The sequence below is a fragment of the Kryptolebias marmoratus genome, linkage group LG2 (assembly GCF_001649575.2).
Source record: "Kryptolebias marmoratus isolate JLee-2015 linkage group LG2, ASM164957v2, whole genome shotgun sequence".
Classification (NCBI taxonomy): domain Eukaryota; kingdom Metazoa; phylum Chordata; class Actinopteri; order Cyprinodontiformes; family Rivulidae; genus Kryptolebias; species Kryptolebias marmoratus.
In genome coordinates this window covers 3,066,931-3,090,388 of record NC_051431.1, presented here as the reverse complement: position 1 = coordinate 3,090,388, position 23,458 = coordinate 3,066,931, and the positions used below count along the sequence as shown (strand labels likewise).

The 23,458-nt window shown below is 39.6% G+C and overlaps 2 protein-coding genes across 3 annotated transcripts; one reads left to right on the top strand and one right to left on the bottom strand.

Annotated features, from left to right (window-relative positions):
- Nucleotides 1-666: 666 nt before the first annotated feature.
- On the bottom strand, nt 667-22,966 carry capn5a (calpain 5a). Of its 2 annotated transcripts, XM_017438012.3 has the most exons (14): nt 22,777-22,966; nt 21,811-21,850; nt 20,750-20,913; nt 15,649-15,780; nt 6,977-7,185; nt 5,734-5,926; nt 5,460-5,653; nt 4,157-4,234; nt 3,787-3,982; nt 3,563-3,685; nt 3,282-3,478; nt 3,005-3,126; nt 2,569-2,705; nt 667-2,498 (listed from the first exon to the last, which is right to left on the bottom strand). In XM_017438012.3, the coding sequence occupies exons 3-14, from the start codon at nt 20,903-20,905 to the stop codon at nt 2,322-2,324; spliced, it is 1,914 nt and encodes a 637-aa protein (XP_017293501.1). In that variant the 5' UTR covers nt 20,906-20,913; nt 21,811-21,850; nt 22,777-22,966; the 3' UTR covers nt 667-2,321. The 2 variants fall into 2 exon arrangements, with proteins under 2 accessions (XP_017293501.1, XP_017293499.1); XM_017438010.3 differs by lacking the exon at nt 21,811-21,850 and having other exon boundaries at nt 22,777-22,965.
- ompa (olfactory marker protein a) lies at nt 8,878-10,742 on the top strand. Its single transcript, XM_017438013.3, has 2 exons — nt 8,878-8,990; nt 10,172-10,742. Exons 1-2 carry the CDS (start codon nt 8,922-8,924, stop codon nt 10,601-10,603), a joined length of 501 nt encoding a protein of 166 aa, XP_017293502.1. The 5' UTR covers nt 8,878-8,921; the 3' UTR covers nt 10,604-10,742.
- Nucleotides 22,967-23,458: the final 492 nt, after the last annotated feature.

Genomic DNA, 23,458 nt, shown 5'->3' with positions numbered 1-23,458 from the left:
GTTTCGCTTTAACTCATAGCTCACTAGTTGCATAAATTCATAGCAAATAATTTGCATTTATATAAAAAATATTGAAGTTTTGTGAAGTTCACAAGCTTTCTTACAATGTAAACAAAAACCGTGATGACAGAACTGTGGAAACATTTTCAATCGCTCATTTTTAAAAAATATTTTCATCCCAAAGAACTAGAATTTTTAAAACATCTGCACAGTGTTCATGTTTTATATAAGAGAAATCTGATCTGATCTTATTTCTAGAAAAGAAAAAGTCTGGAAAGAAATGTTTTTCCTATTTTTTAAGATCTGAAAAAAAAAAAAAAAAATTAAAACTAATTCCAGAGTTTTCCATATTTTTCCAGACTGCATAAAAACTGTCAGATTACTTTGTTTTTTTGATAAATATTCCAACAATAATACCTTTAAAAGTATATTATACTTAAGGCTTATATTTGAAGAGAGAGAGAAAACAAATCATAAAGAGAATCAGATTTTTATTATTTCTGGTAAAATATTTATTATGTAAAGAGGCCAAATGAGTAAAAAACTGTTTTTGCACATTTGAGTTTCTGTATAAACTTTATATTGTCTTATTTCTTGTCCACAAGTGTTAAACTTTAAAAACAATCAGGGAAGCAGCTAAAATAAACAAACAAACAGTGGCTGAAATTTTTTTAAGGAAGTAAACTTTATTTCTCGCCTAAAAGATTCACCAGTTCTGGACATTTTTTCATGTTAAACCTTCATAAACTCCTCTGATGGATAAAAACAAACATCTGTCGAGGTGTTAAATTACAACAAATGAACAAACGTTTCCACCGAGCAGGAGGAGGATTTGGAATTCATACGAGTCACGTAAAGAGTTAAAAAAAAGCTGATTGTCGGCCTGCTTTGCTTTCACAGCGAACGTTTCATCGGAGACCTGGAAGTGGATTCAAACCCGTTTTTAAAAAGTGGTCCAGAGCCCAGTTAGTGTCGGCTGTCACCGCCGGTCCACAGGAATCATCACAGCATCAGTAAAACAAACCTGAACTGAAGGCCACGGACGTTTCTGAAACGACCAGAAGTGGTAAATAATCGCACTTGGCACCGGTGACTTTATGAGTACGATGACTTTAAAAACAACAAAATAAAACACTTTGCATCAAAGAGGGAAACCGGACCACCGGCTGGAAGAAAAGACTCCGACTTTAAATGATCCCGACTAGATTCAGGTGATCCGGTGCGAACTGACTTCACAGAAAAGCAGCTTTTTGCTTCGTGGCATGACACGTTCTACGACTAAAATCAGGGAAACATAAACTGTGGTCAATAAGGGACGTTACCGGGTCGGACAGGACAGGAGGGTCGACGTTTCACCTGTAAACGATCGGGGGGGAGGAGCCTGATCCTGATCAGCGCAGAGGGCCTTCCTGTCTGCTCAAATCGACCTGACCTCTGACCTTTCTCGTCAAGCCGCCTCTTCGAGGACGAACGAAGACGAAGGACATCTGCGGCTTCAAAAACACTTCAACCAGCATCTGTCACAAAAAGTGAAGCTGAGGTTCGAGGCACTGGAATAATTTCATCATTAATACATTTTTAATTAAAGTAAACAGTAACTTAAAGTTTCTGCATCATTTTTCTGCAGGATTTGTTTGCATGACTGACTGGTTGAGTGAATGAGCACTTGTTCCTAATAAACAAGGCAAAGTTAATATATATATATATATATATATATATATAATTCTCTATATTCTCTAAAATCCATGTCTGTTTATAGTAATATTCTAATAATAAAACTTGAAATGACAGCATAGAAATAAAAGTAAAAGAACCTCAGCATTTAAAACAACATTTGTCGCCGTCTGATTGGTTATTTCCTTCCAGATGGCAGACATGTAAATATCTACAAGTAATCAGACTACCTGAATACTTTTACTCCTGTTGCCTCTGTCACTGCAGGATGAATTTATAAACTGGGTTTCAGGCGTGGTTCTGAGAGGGAACCTGAACTTTAACGAAGCAACAGTCGACTCAGAAATAAACCGTTAAACAAACGCGGAGAGGCGGCGCTCTGTCAGTTTAACGTGGTAAATATCAAAATTAAACTTTTACCTCATCGCCGATGAAACAAAAAGGCACGTTAATAAGGTTAAGGTGAACCGTAGAAAAAACAGAATATAAAATGTCAGATCTGACAGAAGATAAAAACTCGTAAACGATGTTTAAGAGTAAACTAGGAAGTATTTTTAGTAGAGCGGGTGTTCTGTAACATTTATGTGGTTTTTTTTGGATTTATTCTAATTTCTGTTCAGAGTCGTTGAATGTAAACAAGCTGTGCCTCAGATGCTGGTCAGCACCGAGCTGGTCTCCACAGACAGACTGATGGTGCCGGGCAGGTCGTTGTCACGGCGATCATCCTTGTCTTTCAAGTGGAGCGTCTTCTGGATTTTCCCCTCTCCGGCGGGGAGCGTCACCTGACCCAGGAAGGAGTCGGCGAGCACGTTGTGGTTGTAGATCTGAGAGGCGCAGACAGAGACAAGTTTAACACCGCCAGCGTCACAGAGACGGACTCAGACTCACACGAACCTCGATGCTGATTGGCCGGTTGGCTTTCCTTCTGTAGAAGAGTCCCTTTGTGTTGAAGACGGGGCTGCAGGTGCTTTTATGGACCGCAGAGCGAACCTTCTCTCCTTCACAGCGAATGATCACGTAAGGATCTGAGACTGAGGAAACACAGTTTATAAAATTATTTTCATTCCACTGGTGTCATCACCAAGCTGATTAACCCAATTCAAGATGGCTGCCACAGCTAATAAACCCTAGCCAACACAAAAATGGCTATAACTCAGTTAATTTTACAAATATTCAGCTGGAATTTGGCGTGGAAGTAGCTGAGAGTCATTCCAATCACATATTCTGAGCGCTCTGTTTAACACTTTGGCGTGGCGGGTGACATGCATTCCTTGAGTCGGTCGTTTAGACTTTAAACCGTTTGGAGCAAAGAACAGGACCGGACATTTACCTCCACTGGAGTCCTGTCCTGCGAGTCCGTCAGCCTGCAGAACGTGGACCTGAGTGACCAGAGAGGGGTACCCACACAACCCGGACCAGCAGGTCTGAGGAGGTTCATGAAGCGTCAGCTCCCTGCAGAACAAAAACAAACAAATGTCAGTCTTCGCCACACAGAACGTTACTAAACGTTAAGAGGATCATCACAATCAGAGCCATCTTTTCTAAAATATCAGTTTGTCCAGTAAAGCTGCAGAAACTAGAGTTAAAGTACGACGGCGTGAACGTACTTGCAGTCTGAAGGAACGTCGGTGAAGACCCGGAGCAGAAACTCGCCCTCCAGGCCGGGATTGAACGTTGTGGGTATGATGACGTAGCGCCCCTCCGTCAGGTCGATGCGCAGGAACACGGACCTGGAGTTGATGTAGACGCTTCCTCCGACCTTCTGCTGGGTGACGTGCATACGGTAGATCCTGTTTAACTCCACCTGTTCAGAGAGACACAACCAGGATTCAGTCCCTTCATTTATAAACACAAACCTTATCCTGGGTAACATCTTTAAACCGTTTACTCTGTGTATGTCGAAGCCAATAGCCAGGTTTTCTCCTCGCCCTTCTCTCAGCGTGGCTCTGCGGTCTTTCTGCTGCAGACAGATCAGAACCTCATCCTTTAGTTTCTTCACGTCAAACACGTACTGCGACACAAAAACACACACAAGCCAATCAGAGCTCAGTCCCTGGAACCAAAGATGCCGCCGTCTTCAAAACGAAATGAAACCTGCAAGTGAAAGAACACCTGCGGGTTCTGGAGGAAGGACTGCTTGTTGTTGGTGCACCCGCCGGCCCGGTTGAGAAGCGGGTCGTCATGGCGACGCCAGGAGCCCCGCATCACGGCCTCCTCCCAGGTCTTGTGGAGACTCAGGTAGGACGTGTTGATGAGACGACAGAGGATGATATCCGTGAAATTTTCAATGAAGTCGTCAAAAGTCATCCTGCGGAGAGGAAGAGGGCAAGATGAGCAGAAATCCTGGATCGTTTATAATTTAACGAGTGATTAATATCAGTTAAAATTCACTTATAACTGAAGTTTACTTCAGCAGACGCTCCAGAATGATAGCAGGTCACCTTACTTTACCAGCAGGTGGCAGAACTGGACTAAAACTCACCAGAACTCGCCATCATCCTGCACCGTGACGCCCATCCTCTCCCTCTCGCTCTTACTGACCTTCTTCCACTCCTCAGAGCTACGAAACAAAAACAGTTTGGGAACCCAGACATTCAGTTGAAACGTAAGATTAAACGTACAAACAGCTAACAGGTCAACACCATGAACTGTTGACAAAAAACACAAAAAATCTTTTTACCTGCCACCTTTCATGCCAGAGTTTTAGACTAAAAAAACAACACTCAGAGCAATCTGAGGCTCAGAGTGTGTGTTGTGATAAACTCTCAGCTACTACCACTCCAAATCTTAGCTCAGTGTCTCTAAAATTGACACCGAGTTGTTTAAGGTCAGTTAACTGTGGCGGTCATCTTGAATCTAAAGGTTAATCAGCTGTAGAGGCACATCGATGAGATGTGAAAATGGTTAAATAATGATGAACAACATCCTTCAAGTTACAAAAAAAGGGAGGAAATATGATTTTGTTGTAAACTGTTAATAAGAAACTCTGACTGTCTGCTTATGAGAAGTGATTTTTCTGATGAATGAGCTTCAGTTCACAAAAAACAAAACATTTAATTCACTCAAAACTAACTAAATTGTCAGCAGGTTTTTTGCTTTTTGTAAATAAAAAAATAGAAGTTGTCTGTATGCAGGAAATCTGTGGTGAGTTAAAATATATTATTTTGCAAACATTTGGGTTTAGAAATGGGCACCGAGGCACATTTTGTTGAGGTTAATGCCTTATTTCAAATATATTTCCTTAAATCTCTGCACATTTCCACATATAAACTGTAAAACAGGGGTCTCCAATCCTGGTCCTGGAGGGCCACCATCCTGCATGTTTTCCTTGTTTCTCTGCTCCAACACACCTGATTCAGAGGTTAAATCACCTCTTCATGTTCTGCAGAAGCCTGTTAATCACCCGTTGATTCAAATCAGGTGTGTTGGAGCAGAGGAACAAGTAAAACTTGCAGGATGGTGGCCCTCGAGGACCAGGATTGGAGACCACTGCTGTAAAAGATGCTTTTCAACTAAAAGTACCTGGCACCTTTAGTCTCAGAGTGTTTCGCTGGAGCTAAATGATTGCTTTAGGTCATGGTTGTGTGTTTCAGGTTGATTAGGAAATCGAGTTGTTGGACTGCTGGACGTCTGAGAAGCTGCTGTGAGCTGCAGCACAAAGAACCAGGAAGTGACGCCACAAGTAAGTTGAAATATCCTGTTGACTGCAGATCAGAGTCTTTTTGTTTTTAAAACAAACTGTATAACAGCGAGCCTGTAATTTACGAGTCAATACTGTTTCCCACCTGTCGCTCCAGGGCCCGTTCCACTCCCTCTGCCCCCAGGGGTTCCTCATCCGGATCATGCTGAGTTTGTCTGATTTGAAGTAGGCCAACAGGCCGTGGCCGAGCCGAACTCTGCGGACGTCCGTCACGGCGTAGGCGTGTCCCTTCACCAGCCCGCAGCTCAGTTTGGCCTCCATGTCCTCTGCAGTGAGCGCCTGGAACACCCGTCAGACAGAGGTTTATTAAAAGTAGTAAATTTCTCACTTACCAGGTGTGGGTCTGAGCTCCGTCTCACCCGGATCGAGCAGCTGATGAGGCCTCCTCTGTCATGCACCTTCAGGACTCTCTCAAACAGCTCGTTCCGTTTTTTCTCGTCGTCTTTGAAGCCATTCTCCGTCAGGTCCATCGGCTCGGAAACGCCGCCGGTGAAATTCACGAGGGCATCGGCGGTGTTGCCCCCGTCCAGAGCTTCGTAGCACCCGCCCATCCTCAAAAACACAGAGTGTACTTTCAGACGGGTTGTCTAAAAACACTGTTTTAATTTTCTTTTCAGCCTTCTCGATACCTAAAAACAACAATCGAAGGCCTAGCTCTGACTCTCAGCTGTCACCTAAACTTTGAGATAAATATCTGTAAAAACATCTGAGCTATATCTAGTTTTGTGTTTTTTATCATCTGTGGCGTCCACCTTTAATTGAAAAGTTAATTAGTCGTAAATGTCCAAAAGACATTTAAGGCTTTACCTTTCAAATATAATAATGATCCATTCTTTTGTTATTTCTGATTAAAAGTTTATTTTATTTAAAACAAATCAAATTATTCTTAAAGAAATAGTTGTTTACTCAAATAACATTTGCATTAAAACTGTTGAATTCACGTGTTGTAGGTGTATAAAAATAAAGATTAACAAAAGATTTTTTATAGTCAGTTATATATCCCCCGCCCTCCAGAAAAACCTTCTTTTAACTGAACCTCACTTAGTCTTTCAGGGCGTCCAAAGTTTTGCAAGAAGCACATTTTATTTGTTAAACGTTCAAAGAAAAATGTCACATTCGGCAAACAGAAGCCAATCTTCCTGCTTTCAACAGAAACTGAACAATAAGGCATAAAAAAGCTACTTATTTCCCCCCACTGAGAAATAAAAGACAGCTGATGCTCAAGAAAAAAAAATAAATTAGATGATTTTCTCAGGAGGATAAAATAGAAGCCATGTTAGTGATGCAGAACTGATGGGAAAATGTAATTGGATTATAAGATATTAAAATACTCCAGCTCTTTTGATACTGACAAATTGTTGCACCTTTTGTGAAGCCGTGAATCAGATATCAGGTGCGATTGTTTCAGCCTGGGGAAGGATTGAATTAAATCAGATTTACTCGTTCTTCTAAGAAACCTGAAACATCTGGAGACGAAACCTTCTGTTAAACATGCTGTGGCGTCTCCAGCACCTCCGACTGTCCGGCTTCTTACTCAGAACAGATCCTCCGGTGTTCGTAAACTGATCTGAGAGCAGGGGAACAAACAGCTTAGCTGCTCACTTGGCGTAGGCCTTCTCCACCAGAGCGCTCCAGAACTCGTTCCTGTCGTTGGAGTGGCAGTAAACGAGCTCGCCGTTCACCGTCGGCAGCCGGTCGTCGATCACCACGTCCACCCACTCGCCGAACCGCCAGAACCGGAAGTGGAAGATCCCGGCGTAAGATTCCGGTTTGTCCTTATCCCACTCCTGGTTCTTCCAGTCTGGAATCACCTGGCAGGTATCAGGAAAACAACAAAACGTGTTAAACACACTCCTGCGGTCACTCAGTAAAAACTGGCAACAAATACGAAATATAATTTATTATCAACCTGTTCAGTTGTCTCATGAACCACTGGACAAATGTTCATAAAACTTGCAGAAATTAACTGGATGCACATCTACATTCAATTAACTTCCAATTAAATCAGATTTATGCCCAGAACTTAGCGTGGCGGCAGCTGAGACTGAAAACAAACCAAAAGTTTGAGCTCTAACAGATAACGTCTGTGAGCAAAATATCTCATGAACCACAAGACGAATTTTAATGAAAATTTTAGAAAAAAATGATTGGATGAACATCTACAACCAGTTCAAGATGGCTGCCACAGCCAATTGACATTAGAAAACACACAAATGGCTGCTATTCCATAAATATTGAGCTAAAATTTGGTGCCGTAGTCGTGAAGTCTTTCACAACACGTACTTTGAGTGTGACATCTTGTGATTTTACTTCACTTCAGCTCCAAGGTTGGAAGAAAACGGTAAAAAAAGATCTCAGTTTAAAACTGTGGCATGAAGGGCTGCGGGCGAGGAAATGCTAGGTCTTTAATTCACAACAGACTGGACAAACTTTGAATAAATTTTAAACAGATTGCAGTTTATTACTTAAAATAATAAAGTGAAAATCATGACTATATGGTCAGGTTAATGACTAGATTAAATCTTCCATTTTTAATTACCAGATTAAATTAGCATGAATTATTTAATATCTAAAAATAACTTTGACACAACTAAAGTTTGGGCTGCTTTTTTTATAACCATGCATTCATCTAAACACATTTATCCAGACAAAAACTGAAGTAAAGAGGTCTTTTTGTCAGTTTCTACAACATTTTTACACCTGACACAAGCGTCAATGATCTGAAAACATTTTATCATCCATATCCTGTATGTGGTCCCTGCAGACAGCACATTAACGCTGATGTCACAGCGTAACACAAACACAGACACGATCCAAAGTGAGGTGAAGGATATAAATAAGTATGAGATCCATTGAGCCACGACGAGCCGAGCTCCCGGAGTCCCTCAGGAAACTCCCAGCGTTCCCTCCTGTACGTCATCAGCATCCCTGTTGCCTAGCGCCCCCAAACATCACTCACCTGCTCAACACCTCAACAAAAAATGAGAAATTTTATCTTTCCCATAATATTAGGAGATAATAACAATGTGAGCAGAAAGAAGTATTCTCTGTCATACTTTTGGGGAAAAATGAAATACTTCAGACTAATTTTGCACTCCGTTTAGGTCCTAAATTCTCCCCTAATAACTCGGATGTTCTCGTTAAAATGTATAAAAGCAGAATTTCTTGGTTTCTGAGTGGTTTGCTGTTAAGCAAGTTGATCACACATAGCGACACTGATGACTAGGATGCTCAGAATAATTAGCCCTTTGCATCGATCTGATGTCCCAGTGCTCTCCCCGTCCTCTCATGGCGGTCAATATGTTCTAACTGAACTACCCCGTGGGTAGGAGGGCGGTGGGAGGAACAGGCTGTGGGCCAAAGTGAGAAACTGGTTCGCAGTGATGGAAACAGTCGGGAGGGGAGGAGGCGGCATACGAATCTATAAAACAGGAGAGGGAGGGTTGGAGAGGGTGAGATTAAAAAATCCTCCACAGCTCCATCCATCACTGCTCGTCTCCACGCAGGCAGGCTTCCTAAAACCGGGAATAAGACCACGAAGACGGACATGGACAAGGAGACGACTCCCTCTGAGAAACTGGTGCTGGAATTTATTGAAGACACGGCTCTGACGGAGGTGAGCTTCACACTCTGAAATCACAACTTCTCACTTACAGATACACAACGGCGCCTTCAGAGTGTGTGTGCAGTTTGTGCTTTACACTCGAAATAAAATGCAGCTAATTGCACAAACACTGTCCCCGATGATTATTAAACACAACGGAGGGTTAAAATCCTCACTGATCAGGTTAACGTGGCCATCTATAAAACATATTAATTTATCTTTGCAAATGTGTATTAAAAATAAAAAAAATACATTTCATTTGTTGTTGCTGAGCAGCTATTTCAGGAGACGCTTATAAGCAACATCTTTCTGTTTCAATGCAAGCAGCTGTTCTGGGAACATTTCCTTTTTAAAAAGTTTTCAAGCCAGGAGCTTCCAAAGTCCAGAGTGAAACGAGTCATAGATCTGCTCATCAGTGCCGGCTATTAGCCTGACGTTCTGTTTAAAAACACTGTTCCTCTGCAGGATCATTCAGAGTAATTCAATCTACAGGTAAGCACTCACGGCTCCGTTTCTGAAGAGATCAGAAGAGTTTAAAGCAGAGTCTAGGCTTCACCTATTAAAGCCATTTTAAAACAATCAGTTTAAAGCTGATGTACAAAGCCAGCGGCAGAGGAAGTCACAGGACCAAATCGATGTGTGCGTTTGTGTCGGGGCAGCTGCTACGCACAACATCATTTTAAACAGCTACGTTGTTGTCAGTTCATTGATTCAGCAACACTGGCGTGCTTTTTAAACACACTCTGGGATGGTACACCGCCTCTTTCAGTTCCTTTAGTCAGGGTGAAAAAAGGAACAGACCATTATTTAACATTTTAATGTAAAAAAAGAAAAAGAAATGACATTAAAATGCCGTTTTTAAATTGCTAATATAGCATCTCACTGGGTTGTGACTTTTAGAGACTAGTTAGCAACTCAAAATTGTGAGAAAAAAGGCAAAATGTTTCATTGCAGCCTCACTGAATTCTGAGTTAGAAACCAAACGACAAGCGAGCCATTTGGCTGCGTTTTGCCTCGTCAGTTTTTGGTTTATTTTCATGAGCGTGGCTCACAAAACTGTGAGGTTCTTGTTTCTTAAACTGAAACAACCAAAGGACCTGCTTCGCAGCATGAATTAAGTCTCAGTTCCTCTCAGACGCCAGCTTCACTGTGACAGAAGTCTTGAAACGGTGCGTTCTCCTCTCCCTCTGCAGATGATGCGTCGCCGCGTGTCCTCTCTGCAGCGGACGGGTCAGAAGCGGCAGGACGGCGAACGTCTGCTTCTCCCGTTTGAAGCCGTGCACCGTCTGGACTTCTCCATCCAGGAGCTGAACTTCTCCCGCTGGTACTTCTCGCTCTCGGGCCACGGCCGAGTCACCATCACTGGCATTTCCCAGCACTGGACCCCTGACCTCACCAACCTGATGACCCGTCAGCTTCTGGAGCCGATTGGGACATTTTGGCGAAACGCCGCAGACCCTGAGGATTTGCCGCTGAAATGCCTGGAGGCAGACATGCAGGAGTTCGGCGAAAGGATTGCTGAGCTGGCCAAAGTGAGGAAGGTCATGTACTTCCTGTTTGCTTATAAAGATGGAGCAGAGGCAGCAAATCTCAACTGCTCGATTGAGTTCATCCCAGAGAAATGACATTTAACTTTCAGCCAGTAGAATCCTGTTCAAAACACTAGAAAAAGCTTTTAAATGTTTTATTTTTAGATTAAATATTCTCCTTCTCGACGACTCAACTATCCATGTTTTGTACACTTCCATGTTTTTCTGACTCAGACTGCAGCTCAGTTTTAAAGTCCCAAGAAATTAAATTTAATACCCAATAAAGTATTTATAAGACAAAGTTCAAACATTTACTAAAAAAAGCACAAACCCAAAACAAAACGAGAAGCAATAGAGCAAATATTTTACTTTATTTTGAGTATCTCATCCTGTTTTATGGTCATGCAGCTCATGTTATTAGTGTTATAAATCTACATTTGAAAACAAAACCTTTGAGGTTAAAAATAGTCAACTTATTCCTTCATTCACTAAAAGAATTTCACCCAAATGTTACAATAAAGTGATTTTTTTAATGACTTCACTGCTTCCAGAATGATAAAGTAGTGCCAGGGAATAAGTCATTAAATTTCCACTCCAAATAACTGCTGATATGTTGAATAAAAATCAATTTAGGGACATTAATCGACAGCCACTGAAAGCTGTTTGTTTTCTCACTGGGAGGAAACGGATTTAAAGGAGGAAAGACGAACAGCTTTGCTTTTAAAAGTTTCATTAGTTGGTGTCCAGTTCAGAAAGAAATTATGCTTCCCCAGTCATGTTTAGAAATTTAAGTCATCTTAATTATTTTCACGTTTTTTTAAACGGATGAAAAAAGAAATTAAAGCAAAAGCAGTAAGAGAGGGAAACTAAAGAACACAATGAAAGTTCAGCAATTCAAGAAAAAGGGGAGAAAATCGATGATTTATGATAATTAATACAGTCTGTATCGTACCAAAACAACTGAGCTGATGTTGTGCTTTCACCAATATTAGGTGATTTTTCTTTATTTTTTTTATTTGGATCTAAAGAATAACTAGAATTCCTCACCAGTTAAAGTGAAATAAGTTCCTATATTTTTACCGGCTGCAATAATCTTCAAAAATAAAGTTTTTTTTAAGATGTATTTTCCTTGTGGCACGAATAAAATGGACAGAATTGGCGAAGGGATCAAACATCTCTAACCTGATCTAAAACCAGACGGGATTAAACTCACTGAAGGAAACGTTTGTGTTATTTCCTGTAGTTTCATGGAGGGAAGAGTTTGTTTCTAATTCAAACTATTCTTCTATATTTCCTGTTTAAACTCCAGTTTTTAATTCAGACTGATCCTTCTGATGTGTTGTGTGATTTAAATACCTTAAGTGATGTGCCAATAAAGTGTTCATAGTATTTCTCTGTCTTTGGGATTTTTATTTAGACGACATTAAGTAAAAACATCAGGATTTAAAACACCATAATTACCCAAATATATAGCTCCAGACAGACGTTATTAACATTATATTTACTGCTTTACTTTAGAAAAAACAAGTTTTTTTTTTTTAAACAATAAAATTTTTTTTTTTTTTCATGGACTTTCACAGATTTGAATAAAAAACTGAACAATAAGCGGCTTTGTTTGCAATAATTTTCCTTTGAGGCTGCAGAAATAATTTAACCATTCATGTAAAATTATATACTTGAAAAATATATTCATTGCTACAATAAATGCAAAAACATTAACATAAAACAGACCAAGTTATACCACTTATTTTTTTAGCAGAATTCATTATGCAAACAGAAAATCAAATAAATCTAGAACAAAGCCAGTAAAATTAAATTTAGGAAATACCACCACCCAGATGTAAAAGAAAATCTCTCTTTTTAAATTGTACAAAGTTTCTACTGCCACTAAATTGCCATTTTTTAAACAATATTAATCCCTCTGTTAGATATTTGGTTGAAACCGGATGTCTAATTTGAAATTATCACCAGAGGCTTAATTTTTTTTAGAGCCTGTGTTTGTCCTGAGCCCTGAAGGGTGTTTGGAGGACTGGTGGGTCCACGGAGACTATGACACCTGGAAAATACTTTGGTTTCCGTTCAGGTGACGGAAAACCGAGAGCTGCAGAGGACCTCTGAGACGAGGCAGAACGAGCGAACAGTGGAAAGAACAGAGGAAAAACACAACCCGCCAAGGCTGGACACCAATGCAAACCGGTTATTATTTACGCTTTTATTACAAGAAACTTTACAAACTGATCGTTCCTTTAGGTTAGAAGCCAAATAAAATTACTGTATTTTCCTCACTATAGGGCACACTGGATTATAAGACGCACTCTCAATGAATGGTCCATTTCTGATCTTTTGTCATATATAGGCACAGCGGACTATAAGGCACATTGTCGCGCACCTCCCAATTTTTCTAAGTTGGTGCAGACCGCGCGAGAATTTTGGTGCTCTAGCAGAGCTGGTTCGCCTGTATCAGCATTTATCCGATCCCTCTGTGAGAGATCACAAAGATAATCAAACGGCTCAAAACTCATGGGAGGAGATTACTGACTCCAATCACTCCAATCAACACCTGCACTCATGTGACAAGATGGCCCATCAGTGAGTCAGACAAACAAGGACCCTAACGAGCCTCTATTGTTAGGAGAGTGAGAACAATTTGCAAGCAATCCAGTTTACATCACATCTCAGCTTTAAAAGCTCAACTCCACACTCTCTATTTCTGAACTGAGAAAGCTCCTGGATGAGAAGCGAAACGTCTTCAACTACAGAATAGAAGTCCAGTTGTTTTTGTTTTTTAACCTTTTTAGAATTTACCATGGTCTGGATGACTGAGAATCTACACCAGCATAAAAACATGAATGTTGGGCTGCCTTCAGACTCAGGCCTCTCTCCAAAAAAAGATCTGTGATGTCAGCGGGATTTTTCTGGTTAAATAAAGGTTAATAAATAAAATAAAAATAATAAAATCCAACCAGTAGCTCAGGAGATATTATGCAAACAGAAACTGGGTTGGCAGCAGCAGCTATGCTACAGTATTAGGCAAAGATTCTCTCCACACACAAAACATTTCTTGTTCTCTGGATCTTTCCTCTGTGGGTCTTTTTGTTTTTGGTTTTCTGGGATTTGGGTCTGGCCTTCTGGGCCACTACAAAATGATGATATTGTTCTCCTTCGACCCTTTCTTTGAGACTCTGTAAGTTTCAGATCATGGTCTCGGTCCACTGCGGCCCAAGACCAAGACCTGCGTCACATTTTCCAGTCAGAATCTTGAATGCAGTTTCTGATTTCTGCCTCCTCTCTGCTGTGTGACGTAACTCTCATCAGCAGAACAAGTCTGCAAGGATCCTCTGAGTTCTTCTGCAGCCAACAGCATGCAGTTCAGCATTTATTCTTGTTTCTTTTGTTTAAAAAAAAAGTTGTTTTCATCTATTTGATCCACAGAATTGATGCTCAAAAGCTTTCTTCTTGTCACTTGCAAAGGCTAAGAAGGATTTTGTTTCCTTGCCTTCATCTCCATCCAAAGATCAGTCTTGTGCAGTGCCCTGTCTAGAGTTTTAGCAACAAAATGGCTCAAAAATAATCTGTATTGGCTTGGTGGCGATCCTTGGATCTTGAACAATACTTGGAAAAGGCAGAGTTTTCTGCAGGAAAACTTGGCTTTGATAAACAGTGGAGCTGCCAACTGAAACATACAAAAAGTGTTCATGGAATAATTACACAACATAAAAGACGTTGGACTGGACCAAAGGAGTCCAGACCTGAACCCCATCCAGAAGCAGAGAAACCTTCCAATCCTCCAAACACAGAATATGTTGCTAAAGACAATTTCTGCCAGCATCTCAGTGGAAACCTGGAGGAAGCGTCAGCTAAGAAACTGGCTGCTGTGACACAGACTAAGTATGAATTATTTTTCACCTCAGCACTTCCACCAAAAACTGTTTTAAGTTTTAATCAGTATCTTAAAAAGTGAAACGTGACAGTTTAGATCTTTGTTTCCTGGTCTCACGTCTCCCCTGAAGGACAGGTTTCAGAGTCAGGGTTCCTGCTGCCACCTTCTGGAGGAAAGGTGTTTCATCCAGGTGAGGCAGCCTCCAGCTCAGAATCCATACAAGACGGTTTGTTTTTAAAATAATTCACTTTATGGGGAAATAGTTTTTATTTAAAGTGGTGCCTAAAGTAAAACTTTAAGTTTAAATGGTCCTAAACACCTGTTATGCTCAACATTCAAATTTTATGACCATTTCTTAACAATGAGTTGATCTGATGATTCAATGTGCACGACGAAATCTACAACAATCTATACCCTTCAAGTAAAGAATAAAAAAATAAGACTTTATTCTTTAGTGTGGGCAAGAAACAAAAGCTGTGAAAGATATTTTTATCAGAAACAATCCCAAAAATTATTATTTAAATAAAAATGCACAAACAACTGAAGGGCTGTCAGGAACATGCCATGCAAACAAAGCAGATACTCGAGCTTTTTGTGAGGCCAACACAGATGACAGCATGTAACGAGATACCAGAACCCAAAAAAATACCTCCACCGTTCCCTCCACATATAAAAGTTATTGTCTGAGTAACTGAAAAACTTAATTCTGGCCAGAGTTCTTAAAAGAAATGAGTTTTCAGGTTCCAAGGTCTGCATGTGAAAAGACGAAACTGCTAAGAAAAATTTTAAAGTTTTCAAAAACTACAAGAAAAACCACTTGGATCGCAAGAATCGGATAAATATACACAAACCTTAATAACACACACTCACTCACACAAAGCTGACAAGCATATGCACACACACACCTATACACACACAGATGAAGAGGAACATCTAAAACCTGCAGGACTGTGCCGTCCAGGATCAGGATTGGATACCACTGCAGTAGAAACTAGAACAATCTAAGCTAAGAACAAATACTGACATTTTGCTGTATAAGAGCATAGCTAACCAAAATAATAAATGTTAAAGCTGCTGCCAGTGGCTCATTATGGTCACCACGGTAACCACACATCTGTGTCTCTCACTCCTTGACTTCAACAACCATCAGTTGAACACTTCGTCGAAAAATCTCCCCCCCCAAAAAAAATCATAAAAATGTGAACTTGTTTATACTACGGAATTCGACGTGTGTGTTTTTCTTTGTTTTCCTGAAACTCACCTTCTGCCACAGCGCTTCCCTGGAGGCCAGACTGGAACAGGCGGCCACAAACCAGCAGTTTCCCAGCTGGCCTTGGTGTAAGTCATGGGCGCTGATGCCGTCCACGAACAGGTGGGGGTCGCTGCTCAGCTCCTGGAAGGAAGAGGTCAAATGCATTAGGTGCTGGAGTCATTTTTCTGGCCCATAAATTTAATAAAGATAAGAAACGATACATTAAATTAATTTAAAGCTTGCGTCTGATCGTCCGACAGCATCACAGAGATAAACAAAGAGAGCATCTCCGTGTTATATGAGAATATTCTTTATGTGGCGACTCTGGTTAACTATCGCTTGGACCAACGGAAGGTGGATGTGGTCTGCTGCTGCCAGGTGAGGATACCAAGAAGCAGGGTGTGACCCAACGTGTTCAGCCTACTGCAAGTAGTTAAGTACAGGGTAAATACACCGTCCAGTTAAAAAAAAGATTGCAAGGTTTACTTAAAGCAAAACAAACCACATTGCAACAGAGACACAGAGGAACTGGACAGAAACCAAATGATAGAGCTGGGATAAACCAGCGCCACACACCCAGAAAACCACCAACTCTGTGGAAACATCGACTCGTCTCACACAATATAATGTTTGGAATAAAAGCAAGATACAATATTTAAGGTAGTGAACGACAGATGCAGTGGTAGGCGGTTTGTGGTTTTATTTGGCAGCACCTACCAAAACTAAATCCCGATCCAACTTTCCACTGAAAAGCAAATATTTGCCGAAAAGTTTTAAAGATTTGTTTAAAGTGACTGATGTTGGAAAAGAAACCAAACGATACAAAATGAATGCTCCTTGCTCAATGGCCACACATTTAGAGGGCTAAACAGATGCAAAAACAGCTGGTTTATAACAGCTTCCTTGCCAATTTTAAATTCTTCTCCTCACATTAAAGGAATAAAAACCTCCTGATGATACAGCTCCATTGTACCTTCAAAGAAAGCTTCACTCTCAGACTAAAAGGTTAAATTATGATTCCTAGAAGGCGTGGTGGTTCATCGAGTTTCCAAAACCAGAAAGCGAGACTGTTTGATCACCTCTCAGGTGATCTTGAGCCATCCCTTTAGTTATGTTGCTGTCGACTCTGAGCTATTAAAACATCCCACATCAATCATGGTCACTTCTTTTTCTTCATTTATATACAGAATGCTGATAAATGTAAACATCTTAAATGTATGGTACACGTGGTTTCATTCCAGGTATTGCTGGTCTGGTATTTGTGTTGGGCTGGGTAACTTTCCTGTCATGACAACAAGTTGAGGCACACAGCCGTGCTTTCTAAGTCGGGTTTTTCTGGATGTGCTTTCCCGCTGAAATCGACCTCTGCCTGCCGAAATGTACGCATGAAATTTAATGGGTCTTCTGAACAAGACAAATTCGTATTTTACAACCTAATTGACCTGAACTAGTTCGATAATGATATTAATTTTGATAAATCCAGGATCACACTGAATGGATTTACCTTGTTTATCCTCACTTTAAAAGGGGCCTGAGATGACTCTTATTGAGAGTTGGTGCTAAACAAAACTAAACACCATTTTCTTTACTGTTTCATGCAATTCACCTCCTTTTATCAGCTTTATCAGTCCTTCTGTGGATCTCAATTTCTTTGAACAAGATATGATTGAGACTGATGCCAACAATCTTTTTTTTTTGCCCAATTAGCTTTAAAAGTTGCTATAACTTGCATTTAATCCTGACGGTTTTATTAAAATGAAACGGAAAGATTTAAAATGCACAGCATAAATCTACAATGGAAGTAAAGAAGTTAAATCTCCGGTCTTTACTAAACCAACTGATAAGACATCAAAAAACAAAGGTTTTCAAAAGGTCAGGGCTTTACTATAAAAGAAAATTAAAATAAATACGGGGAATAACTGCGTTTCTGTTATTTTCTGTCTCCATCTTAACTACTTAAAAGTCAACCCAAAATCACTTTCAGCTATGAAATATCAACATTTTGTCAGAAAGGAAGATTTTACCAGCAGATAGCCCAGTCCCAGTTTGAAAGGAGGTTAAATGGTAGTTTTGAATATTTAAAATTAGTCAAATGGCTCCATGTAACCTTCAGTGACGACAGCACTGTAATCATTCTTCCAGATGCAAATCCTTTCCATCCAGGACTTAAAAGCAAGTTATGTTTTGATGATGTAAAACCGATGATTGCTTTCAGAGTTTAATTAAAATTTGTCCACGACAGACAAACACACAGAGAGGCAATTACATGAATATTTTATGTGTAAAATGTCTGATTCAGTAATCTTAGTGGCACAATTCTTAAGTAACCAAATATGTTCAAACAGGACCAAAGTTAAACAGTTAAAAATATTTGGTGGAAGACAATTTACAGTCATTGTAAAGACCTCCTTTTCCACTGAGACTAAAGCAGAGAAGGTTAGGGACTAATCTGAAGTTACAATAGTCCAGAACTCCGATAAGACTCGTGTTTATCATTAGTTGGAAGTTTTGTGCAGTACGTGTTTATGTAGAGGTTTCACTGAGAACCATAAAAGGTTATGTTAACCATGTAACAATAAAACAAAACGTTCTCCAGCTTTACTCTAAAAGAAAATCCATATCATTGATCTCCGGGTGCACTTTAAGTTTCCTGTTTAAATATTTATCTGCTCATTATTAATGATTGACCGTAAAAGCAGCTAAGATATACGAGTTTTGACCAGCGGTGGGTGATTTTATGCTTTTAAAGATCAGAAATTAGGCGATGTCATTGCTGAAAAATAACTTCTGATAAAAACATTTTGAATTTGTTCCAAGAAATAAACAGCAAAGCACAGAAATTAAGACAGAGACCGACAGAAGATCATTCTAGCTCCTTTCTGCTGCGTACTGCGAAAGCAGAAAACGTTTAAAACCAGCTCCTGGCAGAGTCTCAGTTATTTTTTTAAGTGCTTTATGTGGGTGTGTGTTTGGATTACGCTCCATAACTCCTGAAAACAAGCAGCACAGTGAAACAAAGCAGATGATTTAAGATATCTGAGGATAACTCAGTTTAAATTTCAATAAAAACGTTTATTTTTGGCTGCAGCCATGTCATCATACTAATCATCTAAATAAAAAAAAAAGCTGAAACACAGCCTCCTTTTAAATATTTCATAAAATAAATCAAACTCGCTTTTGTTCTCAGATGTGCAACACTGCATTTATGTTTACAGATTTTGATTTTTATCTGTATTTGATAAGCTTTTTGTGTTTACCTGCCCTGGAACAACAGACAGAAATTATCCAGTGAATAAATCTTAGAATAATGTTCTTGGACACGAACCTTGATAAATACACAAACATTTGGATAATGAGCATCCCTGAGCTTTGTTCCTCAAGTGAATTAACTTTTGTAAAATGTCACTCAGTCAGAAACAGATTTAAACAAAACCTTTTCTTTTTATACAACCCTAATTTTGAAAAAGTTGGGCGTTGCGTAAAATGTAAATAAAACCAGAAGGCAATGATTCGCCCATAAACCCATATTTTATTCCCTAATGGATCTTACGTAAGGCCTTCCCTGAAAAAAATACATCCGGATGGGAGCAGATGTTAAAACCCGGAGATCCTTTCCTGAGAGACTAATGCACCCCCATACCATCAGAGAGGCAGGCTGACCTCAGAACAGTTCTCCTCTTTGGTCCAGAGGAGACACATCTGTACACATCTGGCTTCTTCTTTGCCTGATAGAGCTTTAAGCAGCATCTGTGGACGGCACGGTGAACTGTGTTTACAGACGATGATCTGTGGAAGTGTTTCTGAGCAGAACAGAACCAGAACCAGCCTTGACCTTTGACCTCAGAGGTTTCTACAGATTCTTCAGATCAGTTGATGATTTTATGAACTGGAGATGATGGGAGATTTGAAGTTTTGAGGAACATTATTCTGAAATTGCTATTACTATTTTTGCTAATACCATTTTTAGACAGTTTTAGACAGTTTTTCTCAGCCTGGTGAACCTCTGCCCATCTTCTGACAGATTCAGCTTTTCTAAAATCCTCTTTTTATCTCCACTCCTCTCACTCACCTGCTGATAATTAACCTCATTAGTTACTAAAAGCTCCTCCAGATGTTTTTTTATTTGTACCACTTATTTTAGTCTTTTGTTGCCCCTGTCCCAACTTTTTTGACATATGCTTCTGCCATAAAATTTAAAATTACCTTATTTTATCAAAGAAAGGGTGCAATTTTCAAGTAAATGTATCTAATCTTAAAAACTCTGTTTCATTGTGAGTAAAATATGAGGTTAACAAATTACTGTATTCTGTATTAATTTACATTTTAAACAACTTGTTCAAAACTGGGGTTGTATAATTGCTTTTCTAGACGAAGTAGCATGAATTATTTAAGCTACGAATAAGTACAAATGAAAGACTGCAGGCTTGAAATTATCTTTTAATCTCAGTCTGGTTTGAAAAGAGTTTCCTTTCGGAGGGAAAATGAACGAACAAACTTCAGCTCAGGGGAGGTTGTTTGTGTTGGACCACTCTGTGTGTTTTACTGAGATCTGAGAGAGAATTTATGGAAGTAAACAGTTTTGGTTCAGAGCGGTCAGAAACAGACCTGCCGTCTCTGGTTTACACGTATCACTCCATATTAGGATGTTACAAAGTTTACTATTAATATTTTAGAACCACAAATTCTGCAATACAGCCTCAGCTACAAATAAAATCTCTCAGAGAGATAAATCAACATGTTCATAACAGGAAATAAAAATGAGTTATATATATATATACACATGCAAACAAAATAAAAACTAAGCTTTGGCTGGATTTCAGAGGGGTTAAGAGAAATTCCTTAAATTCCTTTCCCTGTTCAGTCCATTCAACATCTCTGTTTAGATACAGGCTCATCTCATGACCACCACCCCCATTTCCCTCCTACTCCTGTCTCCATCTGTGAACCATTTCTCTGTTGATGCTTTTAAAAGTTGAATCTGGTTAAATTTAGTAACAGTTCGGATGTGACTGAAGACGTCAGCGCAGTTTGTTTAACACAGCGAGCTCACAGGAAAAAAAAAAAAGTATTTTATCATGGAAATCTTTGGCTAAACCTTCATTCTTCTCACCTTAGGTCTTTTCCAGGTGACCCGGCCGATTTGATTACTCTGGTAGAACAGAGACTGGTCCGACGCCGGGAACAGAGGGTCTTCGAACAGGTTTCCATTCTGTTGGCATTTCTTCTTCAGAGCAGAGAAAGACTGGCCTTCGTATGGAACCACCATCCCCCCTCCTGCACACAAAGACACAGAGGGTTCATAATGAGGCATCCGCAACACATTTACGAGTTATTACATATTTTAACATGTTTATCATATTTAAATGATGCTTCTTGTGAAAGTTATTACCAATAAGTGGAACCACAGGTTGTATTAGGGAACAAAAATAGTAAAAAGCCTGAATGTTTCTGACGTTTCTTGCAAAAAATGTGCATTTCCTAAAAGTGCTAGTGCAGACAGTGTAAGCAATTTATGGTATTATTTTCAATGTTGTCGACTTAACTAGTTGCCCTTTATTTTTGTAAATTATCTTCAACTAAAACATGAGAAAAAAAGAGAATAATTCAGGCACAATAAAGAGGACACGGTGGGCGTCCACTTCCTGAAACTCTTAGAATGTCAAGGCCACAAACTCTGCAGCTTTGCTCCAAGTTCACATGATGTGTGGATAAGGATTAATAACAGGGATACACTGCTTTAAAACATTTGAAGACTCCTAAAACATACACACACTTATCACACACACACATTGCGCAAGAAACAAATTTACTGGATTATAAAAAAAGTCCCCTATAAGCCATGTGACAGGATGACAAACAGAAACTTGGATAGTCATGTTTGACCACAGATCTCCAGCAAAGTAAACACGTGATAAAACTTGTGTGTGTGTGTGTGGCAACATAAAGTCATGGTTCAGACAGTATGGGTCTAAAGGAAGCTCCTGTCACAGCACACACAGTGTGTGTAAGAACATGCATGTTAAATTTGGTTGTCATAAAAGATGCAACCTAATTTGTGACCCACAAAGACCAGACTGGAGAATGTGCAAAGATTTTGATGGCTGGGTGGAAAATCAGGTTTAAAAATATGATCATTTTAAACAGACAGTCCGATATTTTATCATTTCTTACCTGGCAACCCCAGCTCAGCTTCTGTTTAATGTGGATCCCCCTATATTTCAAATAAACGTATTTTAGAATTACTAATTTGTTTTGAAAGCAAGAAAAGTAAATTGTGGTTTATTTATGTTATTACTATCAAGAAAATATGATGTTTAAATACTTTAGTTGTAGCCGTTTTAGTCAAACCTTAAAAATAATGTTACGTATGCTTGGGGTCTACTGGTATCCATCCAGTGGTCGTTTTCAGCAGTTCAGGAGATATTTTGCTAACAGACTCTCACCATGTGAAGCAGTTAATCCAGTTTTATATGTCAAAGCTGTTTTTTTTTAACAAGCTGAGGCAGACTCCAGGGACTTTAAGAGTCTGTTTAGGGTCTTTTTTTCAGCAGCAAATCATTTGTTTGACAATGGCACAACCAGCAGAGAAATACCATCCAATCCTGGGTGTGGTTTTATGTCAACAGAACCACAGACATGCCTGACAGCTAAACAACAACCCGAAGCTCATGATGACATTTCACACGCTGCTATTTTAATGATCTGTGGGCAAAACGAGAATATTTTGATGCACATTTTACCCCTTTTTTGACGTTATGTCCGAATTAAAAACTCTCCATTATAAACCAACTACATGTAATATTTGGAGCCATGAGCTGATTCGATTCAAAACATAAAAACATGTAATGGAGGATAAAAACAAATAAATAAGTTAGTTCTCCGGATGAGCGTTAGCTTGATTTAGCTAACCTGATAGAGTCCGGGGGGCTTTTTCTTCTTCCGTGCGTTAAAGCGAGGAAAAAGATACCTAGACTGTTAATATTACCCACAAAAATATAACCCAAACCATGTTCTGATGAAGCCTGAAACTACATGTACTGTTTTAAAGTGTTTCACGGATCCAACGCCTCGGAGTCCAATCAGTTTATGTCGATAACGGTTCGAACGTCGAGTTAGCTTAAACTGCCCAAACTTTACCTTTCTTTTCAGGTCCTCGAGTGTCTCACACGGCAGCTGTCCTCTCACGGAGGGGGCTTTTGTTTTTTTCCCTTCTGGGCAGTCAGCTCGGCGATTGGAGCTTCTCAGATGGAGCTCATTAACTTCACAACCATCAAAAAAAACAAACAAAAAAAAAAAACATAAAACCGCAGCCAGGCAGGAGGAGCTCCAGCACCGCTTCGAAGCTCAAACTGAGCAGCCCGCCTTCGTGAGTGACGTCACAGGCGATGCGTTCATGTTCTGTACGGACAAACTGAAACCGCCTTGCTTTAACGCAACCTTACCAACCTCTTTAAATCAATGACATATGGATATAAGTCATTGCTTTAAATCGTTCTCAAAAGTTGGCAAAACACCTGTATATATTTAAAAAACACACACACACATCTCTGAAGGAAATTTAGGAGTGAATTTATTTTTATGAGGGTGTATTTAATCATGTAAAGACACAAAACAGAATCAAAACTCAAGTTGCGTTTTCTACAAAGCCACCATGAACGTCACAATAAATTATAAATAAAAACTCCCAATATTAAAATAATTTATTAATCTGGAGGCAACAAATTTTTATTTTTAAATCTTTTGTGCTCAGTCTAATGTATTGGTGGAAATTTAAACAAGTTTGTAATGAAAGGCATAATTGTGAGCAAAAATAATATAA

What these genes read in the sequence shown, in the direction of transcription:
- ompa (XM_017438013.3), top strand. Translation starts at nt 8,922, where the DNA reads ATGGACAAGGAGACGACTCCCTCTGAGAAACTGGTGCTGGAATTTATT. An exon ending in AAGACACGGCTCTGACGGAG is followed by an intron (nt 8,991 to 10,171) that starts GTGAGCTTCACA and finishes CTCCCTCTGCAG; the next exon opens with ATGATGCGTCGCCGCGTGTC.
- capn5a (XM_017438012.3), bottom strand. Translation starts at nt 20,905, where the DNA reads ATGGTGGTTCCATACGAAGGCCAGTCTTTCTCTGCTCTGAAGAAGAAA. An exon ending in GTGGAGAAGGCCTACGCCAA is followed by an intron (nt 5,927 to 6,976) that starts GTGAGCAGCTAA and finishes TGTGTTTTTGAG; the next exon opens with GATGGGCGGGTGCTACGAAG. An exon ending in TCATCAGCTGCTCGATCCGG is followed by an intron (nt 5,654 to 5,733) that starts GTGAGACGGAGC and finishes CGGGTGTTCCAG; the next exon opens with GCGCTCACTGCAGAGGACAT.